The sequence below is a fragment of the Drosophila tropicalis genome, unplaced genomic scaffold (assembly GCF_018151085.1).
Source record: "Drosophila tropicalis isolate 14030-0801.00 unplaced genomic scaffold, ASM1815108v1 contig_878, whole genome shotgun sequence".
Taxonomy (NCBI): Eukaryota; Metazoa; Arthropoda; class Insecta; order Diptera; family Drosophilidae; genus Drosophila; species Drosophila tropicalis.
Window position 1 is genome coordinate 3,353,975 of NW_027173374.1, and position 27,040 is coordinate 3,381,014.

The window sequence follows — 27,040 nt, forward strand, 5'->3', positions numbered from 1 at the left end:
GTCGGATAATGTTAAGTTATGACTGCGAAAATGAGACTGAGAATGTGTAAGCATACATATATTTGTGTGTGTGTGTGTGTGTGGAAAGGGTGTAAACGTGGTCTTGGTCCTTGGGATTGGATTTTTCTCTCTATGCAATAAAATGTAGCATAGGGATTTAGTTAGTCAAGAGCTTGCAACAAAAGCGAACTAACATAGCCCAGGCAGGCAATAAAAATATATGTAAAACTCTTTCGCTTTGTCTCTTCTCTAATTCATATTTTTTGAATTATCTTAAGAAAATTTCTCATGCTTCATAAGCAAATGGTAAAAAGAGATGCAAAGAAGGTAATTTAATCTACTTTTAGATAGTCTGCTAGTTTTTGCATGATATATGAATATTTTATACAAAAGAAGATTAATCAGTAAAAAGAAAATAAATTCCAAAAGTCTATTCTTCATCTTACGATTCAATTTAAGATAAGTAAATTAAAGCCAAAAAGAAAAATATTGAAATAAAGAGAAAGTTCATGAAGATTGGAATTGACTTTTACGAAGTATATAAACTATATTCTGACAGAAATTAAAAATATATTCATTTTAAGTAAATAAAAAGATAATAAAGGCTGCACAATCTATTGTTTGTATGTATGCCACCCATTTCAGTTATATTTTACATTTTACCCACTTGTTGTCGTAGTAGAATTTGCCACAGTGTGACATTCGTATGATCTCTGTGTCCGTGGTCAATGTGCCACTGTCCAGGGCACATCCACGCACTGTTATCGTCTCGCCCGTTTCATCTGTGAAATGATAAAGAAGACATACACATACATCAAGGAATCGCACATTCATCATCTTTCCATTTTGGCTCACCATAATAGCCGGCAATTTTAATGCAAGCGGTCGCTGGGAATAAGCCATCACGACCTTTGCGACCACCCATGCAGGGTGATTCGAGTATGGCGGTTGAGAAATTATTGTGAAATGGATCATCGCAGGCCTTATTGGCGCCATTATACGAGACGCACTTGAAACAGTCTATACAATAGCCTGAAAGGCGTATAAGGATAAAGGGATTAGCACACAGACGTCTATAGAAAGGACAGATGAATTCACTTTCACTCACCACTACTGAAGAGCATGGTAAGTAGCAGGAGGAGACAACCGCAGATTTCCATTGCAGTCAGGGATGTGTAGGCTGCCATTCTTGGTTCTTCCTTCCGACTCTGCCTATCTTTCTCTCTCACACGAAACTCACAGGATAATGCATAGCAAGTGGGCCTTATGGATTTTGATTAGTTGTAACATTTTGCCTTTTGGCCTGGAATAAAGATTGATGGCAATATGTTGATGAGAGAATTTTTTTTTTATTTTAATATACATGTATATTATTTATTTTTTTACTTTATTGTTTAAAATTTTTGAGTAAAGCTCTGCCATAAAAATTTCATCCCAGAAATTTCAAGCGAATGTTGAAAAATAAGAACAACAACAAAAATTCATTCAGGCAAGAAAAATTAAAGGTAATAAATTGCACAAGGCCATTTTTGACACAATTTTTCTTCACTTTTTTGTGTTATTTTTTTCTCCTCTTCTTGCTTTTTTTTTTTTTTTTTGCTGGTGGTTGTGCCATATTTTTTTATTGCCGAAGTGTAAATAATTGCTTTTCAGTCGATTTTCATGTCGAATGCGTTGGGGCCATTTCTTACCCCCGCCCACACCATCGCGACTCCTTCCCTTTCCTTTACCCAATTGTTATTGGCAGTTTTAATGGGCACTTGGATGGCCCAAAGGTGCGTTGTTCTCGGAGTCATCTTTTATTTTTTCCTTTCGTTTTTTTTTTTCTTTTTCCAAAAATTATGACAAATGATTTCGACTTACAACGAGCCCAACAACCACGCCAACTCAAATTGTAGTTAAAGTTTGGCCAGCAACAAGATTTATGGGGGATTGAAAATGATGATGGAAGACAAGATGGTGGGACAATAAATTTTTGCTGTTACCTTCATCAAAATAAGATTGTTACAGATTATTGAGTGTTTGGACATTGGTTATAATATTTGAATAATTTATAGACAGATGACTTTAAGATTTAAGTCTTTAGGGCAATGAAGACGACAACAGAATTGTGCTTTATTCTATTTAGTTAGATAATTTAAGGAGCTGCCACATTACTGCCCACATCTTTTAGCACTTCTTACTTGACAATGAAATTTGAAGGATATTAAAGGTGCCGAGGTAGATGCAGAAGGTAAAGTCATCAATTTCAATCGAGTGAATACGATCGATGTCAGTCAGGCAAGAAATTACTACATCACCCTTTCGAATGGTGTCAAAATATAAAAAAACCACACAACAACAACGACAAGAGTAACCAATATATACAAACACAAAGTAAAGTAAAGCAAAGCAACGGAAAGGCAAATGTCAGAAATCAAATATATGAATATGTGACGAGCGCACATACGCGTATACTCATATACACACAGCTTCCATTCAGGCAGACCACCCACATGGACACACCCATTTTCATCTGTGTCGTTTTCAATTTTCCAGTCTATAAAAACATTTCGTCTGACAGTTGCAATATTACTGAATCAATATTTATTTTATATTTATTGCAAATTATAGCACTGACATCTGAATCTGTGGCCATGGGGCGTATGTGTAATATGCTGGCACTCAATCGACGCCATTTTTGGCATTTGGATTGAAATTGAAATTGGAATTGGTCAGCCGCAAGTGTTTGCATTAATTATATGGTTTGGTAGGGCTGGATATGAGATAGATACATATATACTATATGTATGTACCTCTTGGAATAGCTTTTAGGCAAATTGTATTTTGAGTGGGTGTTTGACATTAGAGTTCACACTGTGCTCTCTGTTCATTGGCCCGAGTGACCTTTTCGACACATTTGAATACAATATTTCATCCAATTGTCTGGGTATGTTTCTCTCTCCCGCTCTCTCTTTGGCATTGCGCCGCTGTCGATAGCTTCTTTCTGGTCTTAATGAACTTTGCTCTAATGCTCAAGTTGTAATTAAATTGCAAAAGTTTCTGCCAATTTCTTGGTATAATTGTGTGGCCTATTTTCATCTATTTGCAAATTAACCACTAACCAGCATTGGCAACGAGCTGCCAATGCCAATCTTATTGTCCTGTCTGTCATTCTATTTGGCTGTGAACAGGAAACGGCATTCAATGCCAGTGTGGAAGGAAGCGGAAGTTGATTCAATTCACCTTACCTCCGCCGCTCTGTCAGCCTGTAGGGGCACAAATGAAGTTTACCTTTTTGTGTTCATTGTGTGGGCGTGGTGGTGAAGAGTAAGAATAGAGCAAGGGAGAGAGGGAGGCGACTTATAAATATATAAAACTTTGACGTTGTCTCTCCTGATCTCCTGCTGCTGTGGCTGTTGTCCTTTCGTCTTTAACGACTGCCAATATGCTTCTGTGTATGAGGTTGGTGTTTGTGTATGTGTGTGTGTGTGGCTTGAGTTTATGGCCAAGTTTCGTTGCCTTTCGTTTTTATGACAAAAGCCAAATAAAAGTAAATGTCCAAGCAAAATTGAGTTTGTTAGTTGCAATTAAAAGGCTTCTTCTTCATACAGCTTGTTGTTGCTGTCGTCGCCTATTGTCAAAGACATTGAATTTGTGTGCCAAAGTTACTTTAATAAATGAACATTAAATTAACATTAAAAATGAAAAACGGTTGGCGCTTGGCAACAAAACTTTTTGGCTTCACTCAATTGCAGGTCATTAATTTCTTAATCTTCTAACCCAGAGGGTATAGTTAGAAAACAAATGAGCAGGCTCATTAGGATGAAACTGGGCGATCGGTTAGGGGTCAGCTTTGATTGAGCGTCACCTGCAGGCAAATGTGTGTGTGTGGCAGCTGGCATAATGTTTCGGCTTAAAGTTGAACGCCGACTATATATATTGCCTACTTATGGGGGCCTCCAACTTTTTTGTCTCTCCCTCTCGCATTTGACTCGGAATGATTTATTATGATTTCTCGCTTTGACAATGATAATCTGGCCATAAGGCGGCCAAGTTCTAGTATGTTCAATGACTTGGGGAGCGAGTGTGTGTGTTTGAAGGATGGGGCCCATGATTAAGCACAATACAATCGATGTTATCAGGACTCGGCCTTTTGCTGACAAGGGTTCAACAATGTCACCCAGTCTAAGCCAGGCAAAAGGACAACCAGCCCAGCAAGGACGTGTCCGTTTTTTTGTACCGTTTTTTTCGCCTTAATGGTGCGGAAGTAAAAGGCTGATCATAGGCAAGTTTCAATTTGCATTTCACTTTTCTTTGGTTTCGATTTTAATTGTATTGACATTGCCATTAATGCCACACCTTTTGCTTTAGTCTTGTTACTTGCCCCCGAGGGAAAAGTTAATTTCACGCTTGATACCGCCACACATGCAAGCATACACACATATATCTTGTTCCTCTCTCTTTCTCTTTGTCTCTTAGTCAGTTTTACCCTCACTCGGAGCTGAATTTTCCATTTGCATAACTGCAAACGTTAGGGCAATTTTTCGTTAGCGTTTGGAGAAAACTGCGAATTGCATTTGCAATTTACAACTGCAATTTACAGTTAGGTTTAGCTTTGTCACGTATGCAAATTTCCCATCACACCAGAATGCAAAGTTATACCATGTAGCAGTAGAAATTGCATTAAACATTAAAACTACTTAAAATGCAAATTTTATAATGATTAAGCCAAAGCAAAGATATATTTATTCACTGCTTAAGCGTTTCCATTGCCACCGCTCAACCTCCTGGTCCCACCACCGACCTTTTGATTTTCAGTTTCAAGGCCAATTAACTTCCAACTACCAGACTGGAAATGGGAGTGAGAGTGGGAGCGGAAGGGGACAAGGAGTAGCAATACCTCCAACTATTTATGAGCCATGCGTTCATGTGGAACCTTTTAACGGAAATCATTTAATGGATGCCCACTCGAATAAGGGACCCAAACGTAAAACAGAAACTAAAATGTTTCAGGCACACGCAAGCCTCACATTGCTTTTCTTCCTTTTTTGGTTTTGGTCAACTCAATATGAAAGTAGATTTATGTCTGGCTCAGATCTAGGGGCTTAAAACATTTCATTGAAATGGGTTTCATGACCGTGGAGGTACAAGTTGCAGGGGGGAAGTGCAATATTTGTGGTTCGGCTTATTGCCATGCTTAACCGTTAGTTAAGCACTTAAGCCAATTTTTTTGTTGTTCTTTGCTCCCTCCTTCTCTCTCAACAGTGTATTTTTCAATCAGAATAAAACTTTCCATGGCTAGCAATTTAAATATGTTTTTGTGTGTGATTTAAGGCCATTAAATCCGCATAAACCCACCACCGATCCCCCACCACTCCACCCACACACATACACAGACCCATTGAATAGTGTTGAAATATTTTGGCATGTGTGTGAAAACCACAAATAAGAACAATTAAAGGGTAAACTGGCTGTAGTCTGGAGTATCAGCGGTCACTGGCAATTTGAAAACCTTTCCAATTATAACCCGATCACGTAAGCCATTGTATGATATTATAATCAAGTTTTGCGCTAATTGCTGGAAAATACATTCAGCTGCATGCATTTGTTGTTGGTTATTTTGGTTTATTACAAATCTGTCACACAAAAAGTGTGGAAATTAGTTGTCAGACAAACTAATTTGGAAATTATAATTCAAATGGTTCGAATTACCATAATCAATGAATAATTGATTGAATGTGAATGAGAGGGTAATTACATACATGAAGAGAAAATTTCAATTTAATAATTTATAATCATTGTCAAAAGTCAACCGAGAGTTCTGCACAGGTCTTTAACCCATGACTAAATCTAAATCGAAATAATCCACCGACTTACAATAGTCTGTTAATAATATTCTTCTATCCTTTAAGGAACTTCTTTATGTAATTGTAATATACATTCCATTTGCACTTATTACAATTCAATTTTATAGTCCAATTACTACCCTTCACTTTGTTGGCATTAATTCGTCCTTAAATGAGAATTCATTGAAGCTTTTAAAAGGCTTAAAAAGATCTCAGGCGGACAGAGTTTATCTGGTCTGCAGTTGGTGGCTTCTACTCAGAGAGGGGAAAAAAATAAAGAATTAGGTCAATGCCCATTGAGATACTTAAGAAAAATGCATTTGCATTCGACAAGTTGGAAAAGCTGCTTAAGACATTTCGCTTCGGCTGATTGAACTGCATGTGCAAAGAGAGAAGAAGAATGACACGACAAAAAAGAGAAATGTAAATGATTCTTGGCTCTTTTTGCCCGGCTAATTAAGAATTTGATGATGTGACAAAATGACAACTGTTTGGCTGGCATCATCATCATCATATGCCACAGTGCTTTAGGGCCTGTTGTCCTCAATTGCTTGATGTGTGTTTCTATATTTTCCTCTCTGTCTGTGTGTGTGCTCAATGACACTCGACCGCAATCGATGCTCTTGCATTGATTGTGTGTGTGTGTGTGTGTGTCTGTGTATTTGCCACTCAATGATGCCACTCAATGTACATTGTGGGCTTGCCGCCACAAGCTTACTGCTCACACGGTTCAATGGTCAAAAAAGAGGACATAACAAAAAAAAGGTGAATCCTCGAGCTAAAACCTTGCCATCCTTGCTTGGTCACCAACAGAACAGCGTAGCCCAGCACAGGACAGCACAGCAACAACAACAACATCATCCAAAAAGGAAGAAGAACATTTAATTGTTGTGTTATCCTGTCTTCTGATTGCACAGTTTGTTGGTCAGGAAACTTAATGAATTGACTTGACTTTACTTTACAGTTTTATCGCGTAATTCTTGGCTTACTTAATTGTCATGCCACCACGCCACCCAACCAGGCTAAATTTTAAGGAGCTTTGAGAAGAACACAAGACGTTGCCTGGTTTTTGGCTTCTTTTGTGGCTTTTCAGCTAATTGACAATAGAAAAGACAATAGGCACACGGCTTGCCTTGGCGGTGGGAAGTTGGCTTTTGTAATTAATTAAATTATGCTTGCAAAAGAATATTTCTTCTTCTACTTTGTCTTTTTTTAAGAGGCTTTGTTCTCTGAGTTTAAGTAAAGCCTCTTCTTGGTCTAAGCAGTGCAAATGAAATGATGTAAATTGTAAGAACCATGTTGAGAAGCTTAAATTCAAAAAGTCAATTCAAAGAAACCGAAAAATGTATTTAATATTATAATATATATAGATATTTTTGAATATAGATTCGTTTTTCTACTAGCCATTTGCCTTTAGATGACGCAGTTTAGGATAATCTCAATGTCTTTGAGCAACAAGTAACTAACTGGGTCATTGTACATACATTCATTTAGAACTTACAAAAGCAATCTAAATTTTTAAACAATTCCATGAATAACAAAATGGCAATCAACACACAGACACACACACACACACACACATTTCTATATAGCCAAAGTCGGGTCTTCAAGACAAGAGAATGTCTATGAAATTCTTCCTGTTTCAGCATCTCAGTGTGTGTGTGTGGGAAAACTTTGCTTCAAAGATAAAACTCAATTTAAAGTTGAGTTTTTGCGTATGACATATTGAACAACCGAAGTGACAAAGTGAAGTTTAAAGAGAAGGTGAGAATTAACACACAGACAACACAACAAAAGGCACACTCAGCAGTCAAGCAGCCACATACACAAGGTAATTTATTTTATGTAGTCACATCATAAGGATTCACCCGAGGATATACCAAAACACCAACGTGTAAACTTAAGTTAATTAATGTGCCTATTCAAAAATTCTTCTTTCTCTCTTTTTCTCTACCTCTCAGTGTCACACTGTATGTGTGTGTGTGTGTGTGTATGTGAGAAAATTAAAATTTCACACAAAATTTTAGGAAATTATATCTAAGCACTTAAGTGGGTGTTTAAGCCATAGGAAAGGTACGGTAGCAGGGAGAGGGAGAGCGGTGACTGGGGAACAGGTTTGTGGTCTGCTGCGTGCGTGTCCTCATTTAGCCAAATGTTTTGTTGATCTCTCTTCCTTCCTTCGTTTATGTATATAGTATATGTGTGGCTTGCAGAAGTTTTGCTTCAAATATTTGCACATTATGGAATAAAAATCTTCTTTTCAACCTCCACGGACTCCCCCTCCCCAGTACAACAAATTGGTTTGCCTTATCTTGTTAAGTAGTTGTCAGGGGATGAAGGTTGGTTTAAATGTGCCTGGGTAATTAAGCTTATCATAAGCACGTAAAAGGCTAAATGAGCCAAAATGCTGAAACTTGAAACTGAAAACTCTTTTCCACAACAATTTTTGCACCTGAATGAAACGAAAATCGTTTCATGCATTTTCAATATAGATATAAAACAAAATTTATGCCAGAATGACATAAAGGAGAAGAAAGCTGGCAAAGAATTTATGGTTGTGACCTTAGCATGGTCTTAGATCTAACAATTTATGTATCAGCCGTAAATTGTGTGCAACTATTTATTAGATTTAGCTCACACACATACACAAATAGACACAATGTTGCCGATGAAGTGGAAAGCAGCTGCTGCAACTGGGACCCAGATTTTGTATGGTCCTTTTAGCTTATGGCATTCGTTTCATTTGACATTTTGCATTTAAAATAATTGTCAAAAACTAGCCAATAAAATGAAATTTATATACCTAATAAATTGTTAAATTGCCTGCAAGCAAAACTAATTGATTGAATGAAATTTTGCATTTAAAATAATTTAAATTAAAATATATATTTTACTTTTGCCACCAAATTGTAATTAAATTTAATGGCTTATAACTATTAAAACTCAGTTCCAATGTAAACGAAAACGAATTTGATAAACAAAATGCATTAAAGTATAAATAAACATGTTGCGAAGTCTATACACAAGACAATAAAGATATTGTCTCTTACGTTCTTAACTTCTGTATGTAACACTGCGTATACTTAATATGCATGTGTTGCTCCCACACTTTCAATGAAATGCTAGAAAAACACGAGACACGAGAAGAAGTACAAAAAAATGATACAAATGGAATGTTGTCTGCCTCAGCGAAACTATTATCTGTTCACGCTTTTAACAGAAAAGAGAAAAATTCGTGATCAATTTGAAGATTTAATGCATAAAATACCATCAAATTGCATTTGGGAGAAAGGTTTAGAGCCATTGAACACTATTTGACGACAAGGACACGAATGAAACAATGAAACTGGTATTAAAACGAGATTCGAACATGCAATGCCTTATGGGAGGGTAGTTTGCCTCAAGTAGAACCAAACTTGTTGAATTAAATAATGTATTTCACTCGCCAATGGATAAGCTTCGCTTCCAACGTTTACAAATCGCATAAAAACTTTAAAAACTCATTTACATAATCCCATAGTCCGCCTTCGCCGAAAAATAAGAAACAAGCGAAACAACAATAACAAAAGTACAATTTTAAGTCATTTAAGCTTCGCCCTTCTGCCATAATGGAAATTTCAATTTGTCTTAGTGCAAGGAAAAACACAAGAAAAACCAGACAATGAGTTTCTTGCAATTTTCATACTCTTACAATTTCGAGTTGTATTCGGCAAAGTGAAGCGACCAGATAATCTGATTTATGTTATTTAAGAGTAAAACTCATAACAGAACATTGAAATTGGCACAAAATAGTATACTTTTAGGCGCTGTTTAGATAATTGCAAGATATTTAATATTGTAAATCGCCATACTATAATATGTGAAGTAGAGAGAGACATTGAATATATCCTTCCTTTGTAGAGTATCAGAAAAAGAAATGCAAAAAATAATTAAGGCATGCCCCGTGTACAAAATAATGAACTGAACGTTAAAGTTTCTTCTTTTGGCATGAAATTATAAAAACGCTGTTAAAAAATGCACAAAGTTGTTGCCATTTAAGTGAAAGTTTTTCTTCTTATATATTTTTTGTTGTTGTTCATTTTTGTTCTTGTTATTCTTGCTCTACTGTGACGATGACGGGAGAAAGTTTTTCAATAAGCAGCAATGCCAAAAACAAGGCTCAAGTGAAGCCAGTCAAAGGGAAAAATAAGAGGCCACAACAACAAAAATAAGAAAAAGAAACCAAAAAGAGAAATCGCTTACGGAATGTACTATATATATGTATGTATGTATGTACTACTTGTTTAGTAAGTGAGCGAGAAATATGGCTGTCAAGGCCAAAGAGCATTATAATTTATGATAAGCCAATAAAAATAATTGAAAAAAACGAAAAACAAGAGGGGAGAAAGCCAACAACAAAAAAAAATACTAATGGCAAACGGGAGTAATGAACCCCATGAAGTCAATGTACCTACTCCTTAAGAAGGCGGCGGGGATATGACAGAAAGTGGTGGATATATATATATATATACTTACATATATGTGTATGTATATAAAAAAGGAAAGCAAAACGACGCCTTCATCGATTGCAGTCAAGAAGTATTGATGGCACGCAATAAATGACGAAGCTGGGGCACGGGCCGGGACATAAAAACCAAAACCAGAGACGAGACCCTTAAGGGGCATTCCGCCATGTCTTGTCTCGGTGACTGTTTGCCGTGTGAAAGGTTTTGAAATAAATAAATAAAACATTGCTCAATCCCCCTCCACCCACCGCCACATCTGTTGACTTTTATTTTCCTTTCTTGTATGGGTGCTAAAAAAACATATATATATGTATATACATATATAAATATTGCATATGCGATTCGGCCTCGAACTTCCTTACAAAAACGTTATACACATATGTATCCATGTCCCTACACACATACATACATATATTTGATTGTTTGTTTGATCAAAAAAGACAAACAAATAAACAAACAAAGAATTGTAAAGAAGTGTAAAGGAAAAGAAAAACAACATTTACCCTGCTCAGATATCAGAAAACTCTTTGATTTGCTTGCGCCTTGACTTTTGCTTTTTATAGGGCTTACGTTGCGTATAAGTAATGGCTTTTAAGGTGTCATTAAATTTCTGAATTGTAACATGTAATTCACATTACTTTAGTCATCTGTTTTATGACCAGGCCAAAAAGGAAACCTCGTCCTTGCGGTTAAGCCAATAAGAAAATTTGTCTTTCGGTTTTTGGCATTCAATATTAATAATCAAATTTAGGGTAGCCATAAAATCGTCTGAAAAAAATGACTCAAATCGTTAAAAAAAAAGTTGCCATAAAATCGTTAACATCTTTCTAAGCTTCTACAAAAAAATTAAAATTTCATTACGATACTATGAACAAAATGGAATTATTGTCTCGTTTTAGCGTTAAATCTTCTTTTAGTTTTGACATAAATTTTATATAAATTTAAGCTTTAATGCTCTCTCAACTTGCTGCATTCCTTGTTCACTCATAATTTATTTACACATTATTTTCAACCGCATCATCAAAAATTGCAACAAATTAATAAATTGTATGAAATTTCAATTTTCATCGTTTTATGCGGTTGACAAAGAGTCAAAATGAACAATATAAATGAATAAAACGGATCGGCCGTGGAGTGGTATAAAAAAAACGTGATGTTAACAAAAGCCTGATGAGGTTCTGACTCTCTTTTCTTGTTTTTTTTTTTTGTTTATTTTTATTATTATTGTTATTTTTATTATGTAAAGCAAATAACAATAACAGTAACAAACAAAAAACGGCGGCGACAGCCAACACATTTTAGTTAATAAAAGCAAAAAAACGCAGGCAGACGAAATATTTTCATTTCATTATGTGTCGACGATGCGACAGGAAGTGAGGGATAAACTGAATGAACAACAACATCAAACAACAAAAGCAGGCAGCCAACAAGGACAACAATAGCGATAATCATGACGATGATGAAACGCATTATCTGCAGCTCCTGAGGGGAGCTGGGTGGATTGAGACCCATCCCATTTCTGGCTCTCACTTGCTTGGCATTGGCATTTTTATTAACCAAACTGATGGCCGACCGTCCAACAACAAAACTGATGACTTTAATCTAATCCATGGAAATTGTGCTCCTGCCAAAACTCATTCAATGCAGCAAAACTGACCTCTAACAACCTGGCCATCTACCTACCTAGCTCTGTCCTACTTAAATACACCCAACCCATTCAGCTGACTGCTGCATTTTTCCCTCGAGAAGGCGCACACTAACAGCCTAGAGAGGAAAAAAAAGAAAACTTTCGTGACCGCAACAAGCAGTGAAGCTTCCATTTTCCACAGAAAGTTTGATTAAAAGGCTGACGCTGCCAGAGGCTATGACATTTGAGGCAGGAACATGAGCCGCAGCACAAAATCGGCAGCAGGACGAGCAAGACCAAGAGCAAACCCCTCAACTTGCAACGGAAGTTTGATGGCAGATTGGCAAATATGGTGGCAGTGGCAGGAAATTGGGAATTCAATGGAATTTCACAGGTAGCCGGATCTAAAAGAAAATTCGCAATTTGAGTGCAGCTGCTCAGCTACGTCTATTGCTTCAGTTGCAAAAGAAAACCAGTCAACGATTTAGTATGGAAATGGCTTGTGAATTGGGAAAATGGCGGAAAAGCAACTTTAAAAAGGTAGAGAAATGTTTGGCATTTGTTAAGAAGTAAATGTTGTTTAGCTTTTTATTTGCTTATCCGAAAAAACAATATCTATAGTATAATTTTGAATATATAAACATTTGCCAACAAAAAACCAAAAATACTAAGTTCACATTCAGATTCTCTATTTAAATTCTGTCTCCTTTTCATTATAACTGAAATGCACACTGGTCAGGGCCAAGTTAATTGGCTTTTCCGACCAGCAAATCAACAAGTGGTGTTAAATCACAGGGCTTTTCCCTTTCTATAAACAGGAAACTGTTTAGACAGGGCAAAAGCTTTGAATTCATTGGCATATTTCCTGCAGCCTGTTGGCCATGTTCATGTATGAATTGTAATTTTTCCGGATTTTCATTTAGTAAAGCAGCAACCAGCCAGCATGCTGTCTTATTTTCACTTACCCAACAGTTTGTTTTTTTTTTTTTGGTTCTCGTTTTTCTTTAGGATTTTTTGTGTTTCTGCTTCTTATCGTTTAGTGCATTATCCTCCAGGTGCCTGTAAAGAGAAAGCAAACAAATATTTAAATAAGCAAAACAAAAAAAAAAGAAGAAAAATACACAAACATTTTGTTAGACTCATCAACAAAACAAATATTCACCCACACACCGAAATACATTCTGTGAAAATTTGTAAATAAAAGCAGCACAGCTTTAGGATATTTAAAATAAGCAAGAACAAAATATTTATTTAGTAATAAATATTTAATGAAAGAAAGTTGATCTTCTTGGACAATACTCAGTCAAGAGATAATAGAATTATTTTTTTATAATTGAGTAAATGGTAAACCTTTATTAAAACTATAACTTTGATTTATCAGTTTATGTTTAGTTGTTGTAAAGTGAGAAATGGATAAATAGCTAAACCACTTAACGAAATAGGTGGATTCATTAAAATATACAAACTTTAACCAAGATTGAAGTTGCCCTCCCTAGATTCGTGATTCTCTTTGATTTTATCATTTTGCTCCTTTGTTCTCATCCTAAACATACACACTCTTTAATATGCCCATTTTAGAACAAGGTTCTTTAAGCCTTTTTGATCTCTGTTGATTGTTTACTTAAGGCTTTTATTAGTTTTTAGTTTAGAGAAAAATCCCTTTCTATTTGTCTAGGTTTTTCTTCACAGTTGACACAATTTACGTATTAGATTGGATTTCTTACTCGGCTCCTGCTGATACTTTTGATTCATTTCGCAAATCTTCCTATTAAAATTTTTCTTGAAAACTTGCCTGCCTCTTAAATTTTGAAATTGTTTATTATTGTTTATATATTGTTTTCGATTTAATTAACTAAACCACTGGCAGACCCTTCACCCTGGTCAGTTCCCCTTTTCTCTGAGTTTTCATCGTTCAAGGAAAAAAATTTAATATGTAAACAAAATGGTAAATGTGCGAGAAAAACACTGCGAAAAGCGGGAAATCAACACTAAACAGAAGTGGCAATTGAAAAAACAAAGAAAAAGGTGCTAAGAGAGAGAGAGAGAGAGAAAGAGAGTAGTTAAACAAAGTTTTAACAAAAGGCAGGCCAATAAAAAGCAAACAAATTTACATAATTATTCAAGCCAAAAATTCATTAGCACTCAAAAGGCAAAACGAACCATGTGATTCATGCATTGAAAATAAGCCAAGCCAGCACCAGAACAGGCAGAGAGTGAAAGGGAGAGGAAGAGTTCATAATTACGGGGTAGGAGGCAAGGCGACAGTTTGCCGGAATTAGGTGGTAGTAATAACAACGAGAAGAAAAATGGATAGGAAGAGAATTTTCTCATAACTCTTGATGATTTAACACACTTCTTCACACAACGGAAGCTATTTTCTTTCTTGTTTTCAAGCTGGCTACAAGTGTAGTGAAACCAGCTGACATGGACATAGCAAAGGGGTAAAACTTTTGACCTTTGACCTTCTCGAAATCATAATACACTTTATCGTTTCCTTCCATCTGTGTGGGGATCAGCAGACAATTGGCCTGATATATTAACTACAATGTTCTTGGGAATATATGTATATGATTACTTCACTGTTTGCTTAGTCCCTCTGATATCTCACTGCGACCATGTCATTTATTCATTGGGCCCTTTTGCAACGAGGCTGAAAGTAAATTGCCTATAAAATGTGCAAAAAAGAAAAGAAAGAAGGCAAATAACTACCGACTGGCCATAAGTTTGCCCAGACTTGAGAATTTCTCCATCGTTTGTTAGCTTTATTTAGCTTTAAAGTCTCCATTTGTCGTCAATTTTTCATTTTTAATGAGCCACCCTTCCGTCCTGGCCATGTCGACTTGATGGCCACATGCAAATGAGTTTGCCATTGTGTGCTTACAGGTGGACCCTGAGACATGGACAGTATTTCTGCACTTTGGCTTCAACACGGCTTATTAATGAGTATAATTTAAGCTTTTCATTATGGCCAAGAAACGGAAATGAAGTTGTCACCAAGTCAAATCGCTTAACATCCGCCGCTCGCCAAAGAGGTGGCCATCCTGTTTTCCTTTTGCCTCCGCTTCTTCCGATTCGAGTGAGTGTCCCTTCTCTCTTGGCTAACTGATTTTTCTTAGTTGTATTTTATTTCCGTGTCCCTACACGTTTGTTGATTTTCTCCTTCCGTTTTGCCATTTTTCTTGTTAGCTTTTGGCCTCGGGCAAGTTTCAATTATAAACACACTGAAATTGGCTTAGTGAGTTGAGCTTTATGGTCAGAACGTGCAAGAGCAACCAAGCAACCAGCAGCACGGAAATTCCTGCTCAAAGGGATGTCAATCATTTTGTATGCTGCAGATGAGTTGATTAGGTGTTCGAAATTGTTTATGTTTTAGTTCTGTTTTGCATTTTAGGGGAAGTCCAAATGCAGCAACCAAGCGTAAAAATGGCCAATAGCTAACCCAAAAAAAGGGAAAAGAATGAAAAAGGGGGAAAACACCCAGGAAAAGCAGTCAATCTCAGAACAGAAACCTCGCACCCCAAAACAACTGCCAAAAAGACCGTAAAAAAACTTTCTATGCGTTGAATTGGCAACGGCAAAACCAAAAGCCAACAAAACAAAAAAGGCAAAAGGAAAAAATAAAAAAGGATAAAAGTAACCGCTTAAAGAGAAACAGCAGCAAATTTCAAACTTTTGACTCCCTCGAGTTTGGATTTTATAGCAAGAATAGCAAACAACAAACGGCAAACAACAAGCAAGCAACAACAACAACATCAACTACAATAACAACATGAGGCAACAGCTGCAAAAAAAAAAAAAATTTTGTACACAAAAATACAATCAACTCCAAACAATAACACCAAACTGAAGCTGAAGCCTGGAGAGTGTCCCATAAAATTGCTCTCTATAAATATATGCTGAAGTTTTGCGAGTTATTGCAGTTTTTTTCCAACTTGAAATGCATTTTTTTTTTTTCTTTTAAACCTGCATCATTATTCATTATCATGGTCTAAACAAAATGTTATAGCTAAAGAGCTCATTTCATCTGAAATGAGCAATCATGACAAGCAATTTTCAATGGTTTTTCTTCCCATCAATGGCTTCATCTGATAAATGAATGAAATAAAAGGAATTCAAATAACTTCAATTGGATTGGCATTGAGTGTTGTCATTGATTGCTAGCAAATCAATAAAACACATTGAAATTGGGTCACAAACAAAAACGGGAAGCAAAATGGATAGAAAGTGTATGGATATAAAGTACTATAGAAAATGAAAAGCAATCACTCAACTGTCAGCAGATTATAGTTAAAATATTTCTGATGATGAACCAGAAAGATATTAACAAATTAATAACCCTTAAGTTTTCTGTTTTATACTTTACTCAAAAACCATTAGAGTAGATGTAAACTGGATATAAATTAAAAATTTATTAGTAATTGTACTTCTTATGTAGACAATTTCTTCAGGTAAACAATTCAAAAGAAGTCATGTCTTTTGTCTGTCATCCGCCAAGTTACTCTTTATTAGTTCCGTATTTAAATTTGACTAGAAATAAACTAAACAAGCTTAATTTATTATTTATCTGCTTCGCGGCTGATCTGAAATTGGCTTTATTTAGAATCGTTTTAGAATCTCATTCTCTGATTCTCGTTTGTCGCACAATTAAGCGGGCGAAAAGCGCATTAGGCAAGCCAAAACAACTGAACCATACGGCAAATGGCCAGATAAAGTGAGCAAACGAGGAGAACTAAGGGGAGCAAAAGAAGCAGCAGCAGTAGCAGCTAACCTAAAAGGGAGTGACACACAACCATGCGTATACGTAATTTCCGTTTTCCTTTTTTCCCACTTTATAGAAAAGAGATTGCGGTAACCAAGTGTGGCAGAAGCAGCATCAGATCTATAGACACACACAGCTGAGAACCTTGTGGCACGTGCCAGGAATATTGAAAGCAAGAACTAAACAACCGAGCATATGCAGAAGAGAAAAGAATAAAAGAACCAAAAAAAAAAAAAAAGGATACTTGAAATACTCGTCCATATCAGTCAAAATAAATACTTATTTTGGGTGAAGATAAATCCGTGAAAATACGATTTATTTGTGTCATGTCAAATATATACACATCATTTGCGCATCATTTATCCTGTATGCCAGACATATTCTTCTGATGGGCCACAAAGTTTTCCACTTTGTCCTTTTGTATTTTGTGGAGAAGTTAAGGATAATATTGCCACGGTAGAGCAGAGCCAACACACAACAAAAAAAAAATATTCTATGCTCGATTGTATGAATGTTTTGAGTGGTATGCCTGTATTTCCGCCTCTACAAATTGATTTTGTTGCCGCCTGTGTCTGCCAACTCTGACAAATTGAATATGTCGCCTGTTTGGAGCTCATGTTTGTAAAGTTTTAAAACAAGTTTCATCTTTGTACTCCCAAATGGCCCAAATGTAATCCGTGATGGGAGCAAGAATTCACTTATTATTGCAATTTGATATAACAACAATTCGAGATGAATATGTGAATCCATTTGAATCCAGATACAAAATATATTCTACAGAGATATCAAATACTTCTCCGAATCATCTGTGCTTGTCATTAAAACAAATTCATTTGTATTATGGAAAAGTTTACACTTATTGTAAGCTGGCAGCCATTTATTAAGCTTCTTTTAAGATACACAATCGCGCTTTTTACATTCTGTCCAGAACAAAGGAAATTCAATAACAGAGACTGGCAAAGACAAAGTGGTAACTTGAAGTATAACTATCTTGAGTGAAAGGTCAAAGGTGAATGTTTTAGTGAGTACCTACTAAAAAACATCAAGTAGAGTAATGTGTCATTTAGATTTAGCCATTTTTCATTTAACTTCATTTAGTAGATTTTCTTAAGGTACTCTGGGTATACATGTCTTGGCTGTGACTTTGAACCCTCTCATGTGGCAAGCATGTCAATTGCATCATTAATAATGGCAATTTGCCAGCATGGCCATCTGTCCAGTACCAACAGCAGAGCCACAGTCAGAGCCAAGTCCATCTGCCATTTTGGCGAGTAATAAGGCCCTGGCCTAGTCGTAGCTCTCATATATTATGCCACATGGTCGGTCGGATCCACCAAAGTACGAGCATATATATGTATGTATTCTGTGTTCAAGTCTTTGAGTTATGGCACCAGGCACATACAACCCAGAGATTTACACACAATATACTCAACTTTAACTCTTTCTTTTACCCCCCTGTTACTCGCTCTTTTAGTTTCTTACGTGGGGGAAAAATGAACCTATGTTTTTCATTATGGCTGAAAGTGTTGAAGTGAAAACGTGTTTTGCATTGCAAAGTAGTTCTGAGAAATCAGAAAACATACCCAAGGACAACACACATTCCAACTATTACATTTATTTCATGTAGATTTTTGAAAAGCAGAAACAATTCGCATATCACGAAATGTGAAAATTCGACTTCAGAAACTACTCACTTGAAAATTGTACAAAGGAACTTAATGCAGATTCTGCAAAAGTATGTAATATTAACTTTATACTAGGTTCCTTAAATCATCTATTAATCACTTCCTATTGCCTGCTAACAGAGCTAATCATTTTCTGCTTCCATAGAATCATCATTAACACCTTAAACGGATTTGCCACTCATATTAAGTGCCATAATCTGCCAATAAAACCAATGTTCACAATGGCACTGAGAATTGTGAAAACTTGAGTGTGTCTGTCTGATTGTCTGTCTGTCTGGCATACAAATGAAGCGTTAAAAATTATCCTCATTCTCTCCAACAATTGTCCTTTTAGCAGCCAATAAGGCTGATTCCCCTAAGCAAATAGAAGCAAGCAAGCAAAAAAGCGAAAGAAAAAACAGAAAATCCATTTTGTGAGTACAGTCTGGCAGGGACTTTTATTACAACCTCGAAATTGTGGCAACAGCTGCTGAGTTGTCCACATAATTGTAGCGGGAAAATAGTTGGAATATAGAAATGGGTGTGGAAAATGGTTTGGCAGTTTCCGTATTACTTTCGTTCATTTCATGCTGCTTTTTCTTTCTGTTTGGCTATGATCCAAAATGGTTCATACATACTATACTATAGAACAGACCATGCTGACATAGCGTTTTAGGTTGAACCATTTTAATATTTAAAATAACATTTACCTGCAGCAGCAAAAAAAAAAACAACAAAAAAAAATTCACAAGAAAAAACAGGCTCTCTGAATAATTCAGTAGATGACAATAGTAAATAGTAAAGGAAGGATATGCCCAAGCAGCCAACTCGAGCCAATGCCCCACAAAGTATGCAAGCATTTTCATCAAACACAGCCAAATTCGCGTTTCACTCACCAAGAACAAGTTGAATCGCCCCCGCTTGTGCCTTTGCCGACCGTTGCCGCCCAAAAGCCATAAATTTTCCTGGCTGAGCACGTCGAAATTCTAATTTACTTCCTGCACATAGCAAAAGAACCAAAAAACACAAAAAAAAAAAGAAACATGTTATACATTCATTCGCCAGCTGGCAAAGGATACAAAAACAGAACATTCCACCGCCTTGAATTCCTGTTGTTTCTGTTTCTGCTGATGAAATTCAAATTTCATTAGAACTTGCAGCATAAAAAAAGGAAGATAAATATGACAAACAAATGATATGCATGGCTTTTTGTTATTTTTGTTTCGTTGGACCGCTGTTTGGTTTTATCGCAACATGATTACCGTTCTGGCTGCAGGCCATTTGGCAAAAAGTTTTCCCTCATAAGATTCCCAAAATCATATAGGCGGACAAGTTTCTTAACCGGTCAAAGAGAAACATATTACAAAATCCAAAAAGGCAAACGAAACGGATAATAATTCTTCTTTAACTGAAATATGTCTCACTTCGAATTGATACGGTAGCAAGGTGATATTTTCTACACAAAACTTAGTCATGCTGGATTAAAATTAATTCCATATAAAACGATAGTTCTGTCGATTAAGAAATCGTTCAATTCTGTTCCATAATTGATTGCGCAAAGTCATTCCTGACGAACATCGAATCAGAAATGTCAAATGTTTAAGCTTCTTGGTCACGTTTAAGATGATTTGGTTTCGGTTATCAACTCAAAATTCGTTCGTATTCAATCTGACACTGAGCAATGATGTCAATCTCTCACCTCAAAACAAAAAAATCGAACAGAAATCCCTTTGGCAGATAGCATGAAAAAACTTGATCCCAAAGAAAAAGGGCAACAAACAATTGCACTGGGTCTTCGATTGGGATTCCACCTTTTCGTTTTGTTGTACGGTTTTTCTTTTATTTTCCTCGTTTCAATTTCACATCAACACAAATTGTTATGTTCTGTTGAAATTGTTGCTATCAATCCTCGAATTGCCAACTGTAAAAATGATAAATGATTAAATGTGCTTTATACCTAAAGGTAAATTGTTGGTCTTAGTAACGTTAAAGTCAACTAAAACTTTTGCGGTTGTGTGAATTAATTTTTTGCCTCTTTATTTAACAACAACAGGAAGAAGCTCGGCAAAGATAATTTTTAAAGAGTAATTTTTTCAATTTTATAGACCTGTGGCCTATTTTTACCATGTAAACAATAAAATTGAAAAAATATACATACATACAGGCATTTATATACATATACTAGATTAGATTGAAGGCTAAACAATGCGCAGAAATTACAAATATAAACTATATGCAGTTTCTGTATAAGCAAATGGAATGCAAGGGAGAATATAAAATGCATTTGCGAGCATTTGGCGAGACAGAACTCAAAACTAAATGCACAGATGAGCATAAAAAATGTTGCACCTGTTGAAAAATCATTGAAATGTAAATATCTATATGCCACTTGATTATTTAGTGTTTAGAGTTTTATCATTTTAATGCACTCAGCTGGAAATATGACTTTGAGTAAGACAAAAGTAAAATAAAAACTACAGTAAAACCTTCAATATAAAAACCAGAAAATTCTTTAACTTGAACTTGGAATATTAAAACTAAGCAGATGTAAACGAAAGGTTATACTGTAGCCAGCCAATGATGTTGCATTCGCCTACAAACTTGTACAAAATTTCAAGCTTAAATCACATGACAAAGCAGAGTAAAGCTGAAACAAACATAAATTTCCCTGCTTGGCCCACATAAAATGGCCTTTCGGACTGACAGCATGATAAACTGACACAATGACAAGCGTTCCATTGCTGCTTTTGCTGCATTCCTTGTCTTGTCGCTGACATCAAGCAATGTGGGTATTTGTGTGTGTGTGTGTGTATGTTGTCCTCTTTGGGGTGCAAGGAAACTCCCTCACCATAGCCAGCACCATTTGTGCTATCAACTCCAACAAAGCGACATCATCATTATGGTGAGAACAGTACAAACTTAAGACTTGGAGCCACTTGGCAGCTGTTTCTTCACTGTGAGTGAATCGATTGAACCGCAAACTGAACGAAAGAGATGAAGCAGCCAACTACGAGTATATTCACAATCACAGAGCGCTTGTCTTTTGTGGCCACACCTTTTTGTGCCAGGTGAATGATGCTGATGACAAGACGGAGAAGTGTTTGTCGTGTTCTCAGTTCTCCTTCATCTTGTCGTCGTCGTCATTGTCAACTACTTGACATTTTCAGTTCGCTGATAAATGTCATTTTGATTCTAGTTGACTGATAGAAGCTATATTCTATGCAAATATTGGTATGAGTAACAAATCCAAATTGAATCTAATACCAGGCAGAATTGTGCTGGCTGTCATTATAACAAATTTACCTTTTATTTGTGTAATTATTGCCGTCAAATGCCGTAGTCACAGACCTTGGTCAGTGCTTTGCCATACTCTTGGCCAAAAAAAAAAAAAAAAAAAAAAGAGCCCATAGTTGGCAATGAAATTGCCCCTAACAATTATTATGATGGTTGATAAGCCTTACTCACCCACCGCACACACACACACACACTCGCTCTGGCATGTAGTACAATAAGTGAAGTCACGCACACACACTAAAAATGAGGGAGGAATTCGCTGTTTTTTTTTGTTTTTTCCCTACGTGACTGTGGGTAATTTTCGTGCACATTGCGTATACGTAATGTGTGTTGGCTGGTTCTGTGTGACTGAGGCTCCAACTAAATGATGTTGGACTGGGGCAGCACAGAGAGAAAGAAAAAAACACTAACACATGACATTTGCGAGTGCCTTGGCCTTTCTCTTCCACTCCTTCCCATTCCATCCCTCTCTTTTTCTCTCACTCACCCCATCCTGCTGTAGGAGTACTTTTCTGTTATGTATGCTGCTTTCTCACTACCTCCCTCCTTCTATACTTACGCCAACCATTTTTATTGTCATTTCATTTCTCTCTCATATGTTAATGTGTGGCCTGCTTTTCAGGTCCTTTTGTTACTGTTTTTTTCTTTCTTCGTTTTTGTTTATTACTCTTTTTTTATTATTTCCCATGCGTTCTTTTATTTTCATTACAAATTACAATGAAATTGTAAACAAAAGTTATTTATGAACAACAACACAGAAAGAGAAAACGAAACATAAACAAAACTTACATTTTCGCTGATAAATTCGCCAGATAATTCTAATTTAATTTAATTTGTTACAGAACATTTTCCGCTTTGCATATTTGATTGAAATGTAAATTTTCTTAGTTAATAGATTTATAAAACTTTTCAAAGTTCTCAAAGTTAATTACCAGCTATTACGGGCACGTTTCTTATTAAGGAATTACAAGACCAAGCGACAGACAGACGGGCAAAGGGAAAAACAAATGACATGACCAGATGTCTTTGACTTTGGCTTCGTCATGGTCAAATTTTACCAAGTTTTCCAATGATAGGAGACAAAAAAAAAACAAAAAAAAAAAAAAAGTCGAAAAGAAAATATGTATCGAAAAACTTTAAGGACATCAGCTAAGAGGCAACAGATGGTGGCAAGTCATGTAGAAAAACTATCAAAAGGAAAAACTGTAAAATAAACTAAAAAAAAAAGCCTCAAACTTTTTTCTGAGTAGACTGGACAAAAACACGTAAAAAACGCTTTACTGCTGATTCGTTGAAAGTAATTCAATATCAAATTCTTTCTATATTATACAAAAATACAAATAACACTGTTCTTATTGAAACTTAATATAAATCTATCACTACGAAATATGGAGACGAGTTAGCAATCCATAAAAATAGAATAGTAAAAGGATAATTGAATATGAAAACGGGGTAATTGGGGTGTCAGTCCATGCCAAGTTTAGAAATGGTTCGAATGGTAGCATTGTCCGTTACCACATTGATGGCTTACAGACAAGGCAAAGTGGCAATACCCATGTTAGCCATGGCAACATTTAAGTTAATTTCCGTTTAAAAACACTCACACACACTCGATTGGAAACACACATACAGTCACACACATCTAAAAACACACACAAGCACATACACTGTGATACTTATATTTAATGTTATGTTTAGATTAAATCACATCTAATTTTCTGTTGTGCCTATAAATAGGCCAAACAGTAATGAAATGAAATTCTTAAGTACGCACACATAAGCACACTGACTTATACAATATATATATTATATACATATATATTATATATATATATATATATATTTGTGTATATGTATGTATTTTTAACACAGAGCCATAAATAAGTCGACGTACTCACTTTTCTGTCTGTCGTTTATGGTGATTAAATCATATAATTGATGGGCATTGGGCCATTTGTGAAGCAGGGAATCAGAGGGTCGGAGGGCAAGTTCTAGAGGCCATCAGGCTTTCATCTTTTGTGTTAAGAGGTCATGCAGCTGTTGCTATTGTGATGATTATGATGATGATATTTTGCACGTTTCTTCTATTTGCTTTCTTTTTCCGTTTCGTTTTTGTATTTTTAATTAAAGAAAATAATATGTATGTACACAGGTAGCTAGGCAGGTACCTAAGTATATACCTATATACATATATACCTATATAAATTTAGGTTAAATTAAAACATGCGTGTAATTGCTGGCGACTCTTTGTAAATGCACAAAACACGCAAGCACGCCAATGGTAAATAGTTAATAACTTCCCACTAGTTGGCTAAGAATATGCTTTTATTTTCATTTGAATATTTTGTTCTAAAAGTATCTAAACGGAAACTTAAACAAACTTTAAAGTTTTTCTTTTTTTATATATTTAATGGTTTTTGCTTCTCTTTTGGTTGTTTTCGTGCACTTTTATTTGGTAATGTTTGTTTTAACTGAAAGTAAACTCAAACACACGTGCCGCGTAATAAATTCGATTCTTTAGAATGCTCTTGTCCGCCGCGTTTCATATGTTGCATTGCCTACCGAAAGCCGCATAAAAACTGAAGTTACTTCGGCTGAAACATTTAGCCGTTTCGTGGGCAGCAGCCGCAGCAGCTGCGTCAGCTGAGGCAGAACTGTCTGACATTTGTGGAGTCTGCGCAGAAGACGCCACCAAAACCATGTGCAAATGAAAACAAATTTAACCCCAATGTGGTGCTCCGATATTCATCAAGTACCAACTTAAAGAACAAGTAAACAGTCAAAATATAAATAATGCTAGTAAAACTATTTAAAATTCGATTCATTTATGATTTTTTTAAATCTAATGCAATCAAAACTGTTTACTGATCATCAAACTCGATTCTCTTTCGTTTTCAACTGATAAAAATAACTAACATATAAAAAAAACTCAACACAAGAGCATACATATTTCATGGTAAATCAACGTTAGTTTTTGGTATTTTTTGTTTCTCTTTGTTTTTTTTTTTTTTTTTTTTATGTTTGCCAACATTTAATTTGCATTTGTTTCAATTTGCATTCTGTCAGCTTTTTGCCAACATTTGTATTATAAATGTTGTTATACGGTGAACAAATAAAAATAAAAAACCGAAATTTATTGGACATATGCCACATTTGAATGATTTTAAAAGTAAATTGACATGCAGCAGTCAGCAAAAAGTAAACAACTAATACAATTCAAAAATAATATAAAACATGAAATCACCTGCATCAAAAATAAAAGAGGTCAAAAATGCAGAAAATGTGGCTTGACTTGGTTGACAAATATGTGAGTGCTGTGTGTTTGTGTTGGCCATTGTGTGTTGTCCCAACTTCAAACGTCACCGTTGCCATCACCCACACTTGAGGAGACACATGTCACTCCCGATATGGCCACAGGACAAAGCCAACGCTGAAAATGTCAAGTGGAAGATGACGACAACACAACAAACACTTTTCGCTGTCATCATCATTAACAACAGGAGCAACCTGAAGCAAACTGTGGCCACATGCTCTTGTGGTAGACAGAGAGATAGCTGTGTGACAAATAGCAATGCCTGATTTTCAGGATAGTTGCCACACTCCAAACTCAAGAATTCAACTTCGTTGAGGTTCAATCACTTCCTGAGAAATAAGAGCAGAAAACAGCTGCTGGCTGCCTGCCTGCCAAGTGGCAACGAAAGCGAAGTACCGAGACTCCGGCCTGTTTCCATAATGATGATGTCGTTTCGTTGGAGCAGATAGCACAAATGACTGGAGGTGGTAAAGGAGTTTCATAGCACCCAGAAAAAGGACAGCACAACGCCAAGTCATGTAGCACACACACACTCACACGCACACCCTCTAGAAACATTGCTTGGTGTCAGCGACAAGCCAAGGAATGCAATGGTAACACCAACAGCAAAAACAACAACATTACCAACAGCAGAAGCTGCCACAACAAGTATGGAACACTTGACATTGTGTCAGTTTATCATTCTGTCAGTCCAAATGGCAATTTTATGTGGGCCATGCTTGGAAATTTATGTTTGCTTCGCCCCATGGTTTGCTTTATCATGTAATTTCAAGCCTCGATGTTTGGACAAGTCTGTGAGCAAATGCATTTGCCATGACCAACTAACTCTATATATTGTTCAATTAGCTATGCTTGCCTTAGCTTGGCTGGTTAGCCAAATAAACTGCAATAAAAACAACTACAAGTACAACAACAATGAACAAATATCCCCTAGCAACAACAACAACAACAAAAGCGGCATCAGAATCATCGTCATCATCTAATGACAAACATTTACACAACTGACACTTGACTCCTTGCCCTGACAACCGGCCAAAACAAACAGAAAGCCAGAAAGCAAGAAGGTTGAGAATGAGCAGCACTATGACAGATGCATATTGAGGCAACGGGGCGTATAATCAATTTTCTGATGTGTCGGCACACAAAACACATTGCCTGATGAAAAGCAAATGAAAACCAGAGATATCCACATAAAAAAATTATTTCAAATGCTTCTCATTCAATGCATTTATACAAAAATACCAAAAATTGTAGTAAATCAACTTCGAATTAGGTATACCCTTTAAGAAGTTAATTCCATACCAAAGTAGTTTTGAAAATCTAAACTGACTTTTGGACAGATAATCTTGTTATTGATACGTTGTTTATTCACTGTGTCTTATGGCACATAAATCAATATTCTGTATATCCCCCACTTTCAATTATTTTTGTAGGGTGTGGAAATAACTCAAGCAACCGCAAAAACCTTTCAACCTGCTTCTGTATACAGTTCAAAGCAATTACCTTCAGGTATTTTAGATTTGAACTGGAAAAGTTTATCATTCTAACAGCCAGCAATTTGTGAATTGGTAGCAACAATTTCAAGTTGCAAAACAATTTTCTTGGTCTTGTTCTGCTTCTGCCAGCACATTTTAACGTTTTCACTCTCCTTGCAACAGAAAACCCAGAAAAAGATTTTTAAATTGATGTGAAAATGAAATGAAAAACCTCAAAAAATTTCTACATCAGGTTTTGCGAGAAATCTGAAAAAGGCATAACTGAAAGGTGCAACGGACAGGTTTCTTTCAGTGCTGTCCTTGTAAAAGGATTTTTGTGGTGGCAATTGGATTTTGCTCCCCATAATGTTGGTTTTTTGTGGTTCAGGTGAGAAATTGACATCATTGATCAGTGTCAATGTTCCAATAAATCCTTTTGATAGACTCCCATCTGTTGGTAACCTTTTGAACATTTATTAGATTAGTCAGGGGGTGAAAAGGCACTTTTATTGTCTTTTGCAAATCCAAATATTATCCTATAATTAACTGTGGTTTATAGGCAGATTTCTTACGAC

The 27,040-nt window shown here is 36.0% G+C and overlaps 1 protein-coding gene across 4 annotated transcripts in view; it reads right to left on the reverse strand.

The window, feature by feature from the left end:
- The window catches only part of LOC137584942 (uncharacterized), a 51,178-nt gene that overhangs the window by 749 nt on the left and 23,389 nt on the right, over nucleotides 1–27,040 (reverse strand). For 3 of the 4 annotated variants that reach the window (XM_068300549.1, XM_068300548.1, XM_068300551.1), the window contains 4 exons: nucleotides 12,926–13,019; nucleotides 1,109–1,303; nucleotides 856–1,032; nucleotides 668–782 (listed from right to left, as the gene is read on the reverse strand). In XM_068300549.1, the coding sequence (XP_068156650.1) occupies nucleotides 668–782; nucleotides 856–1,032; nucleotides 1,109–1,187 (371 nt within the window). In that variant the 5' untranslated portion in view covers nucleotides 1,188–1,303; nucleotides 12,926–13,019. Of the gene's footprint in view, nucleotides 1–667; nucleotides 783–855; nucleotides 1,033–1,108; nucleotides 1,304–12,925; nucleotides 13,020–23,575; nucleotides 24,228–27,040 lie in introns of those variants that run through there. The other variant, XM_068300550.1, reaches the window with a different exon arrangement.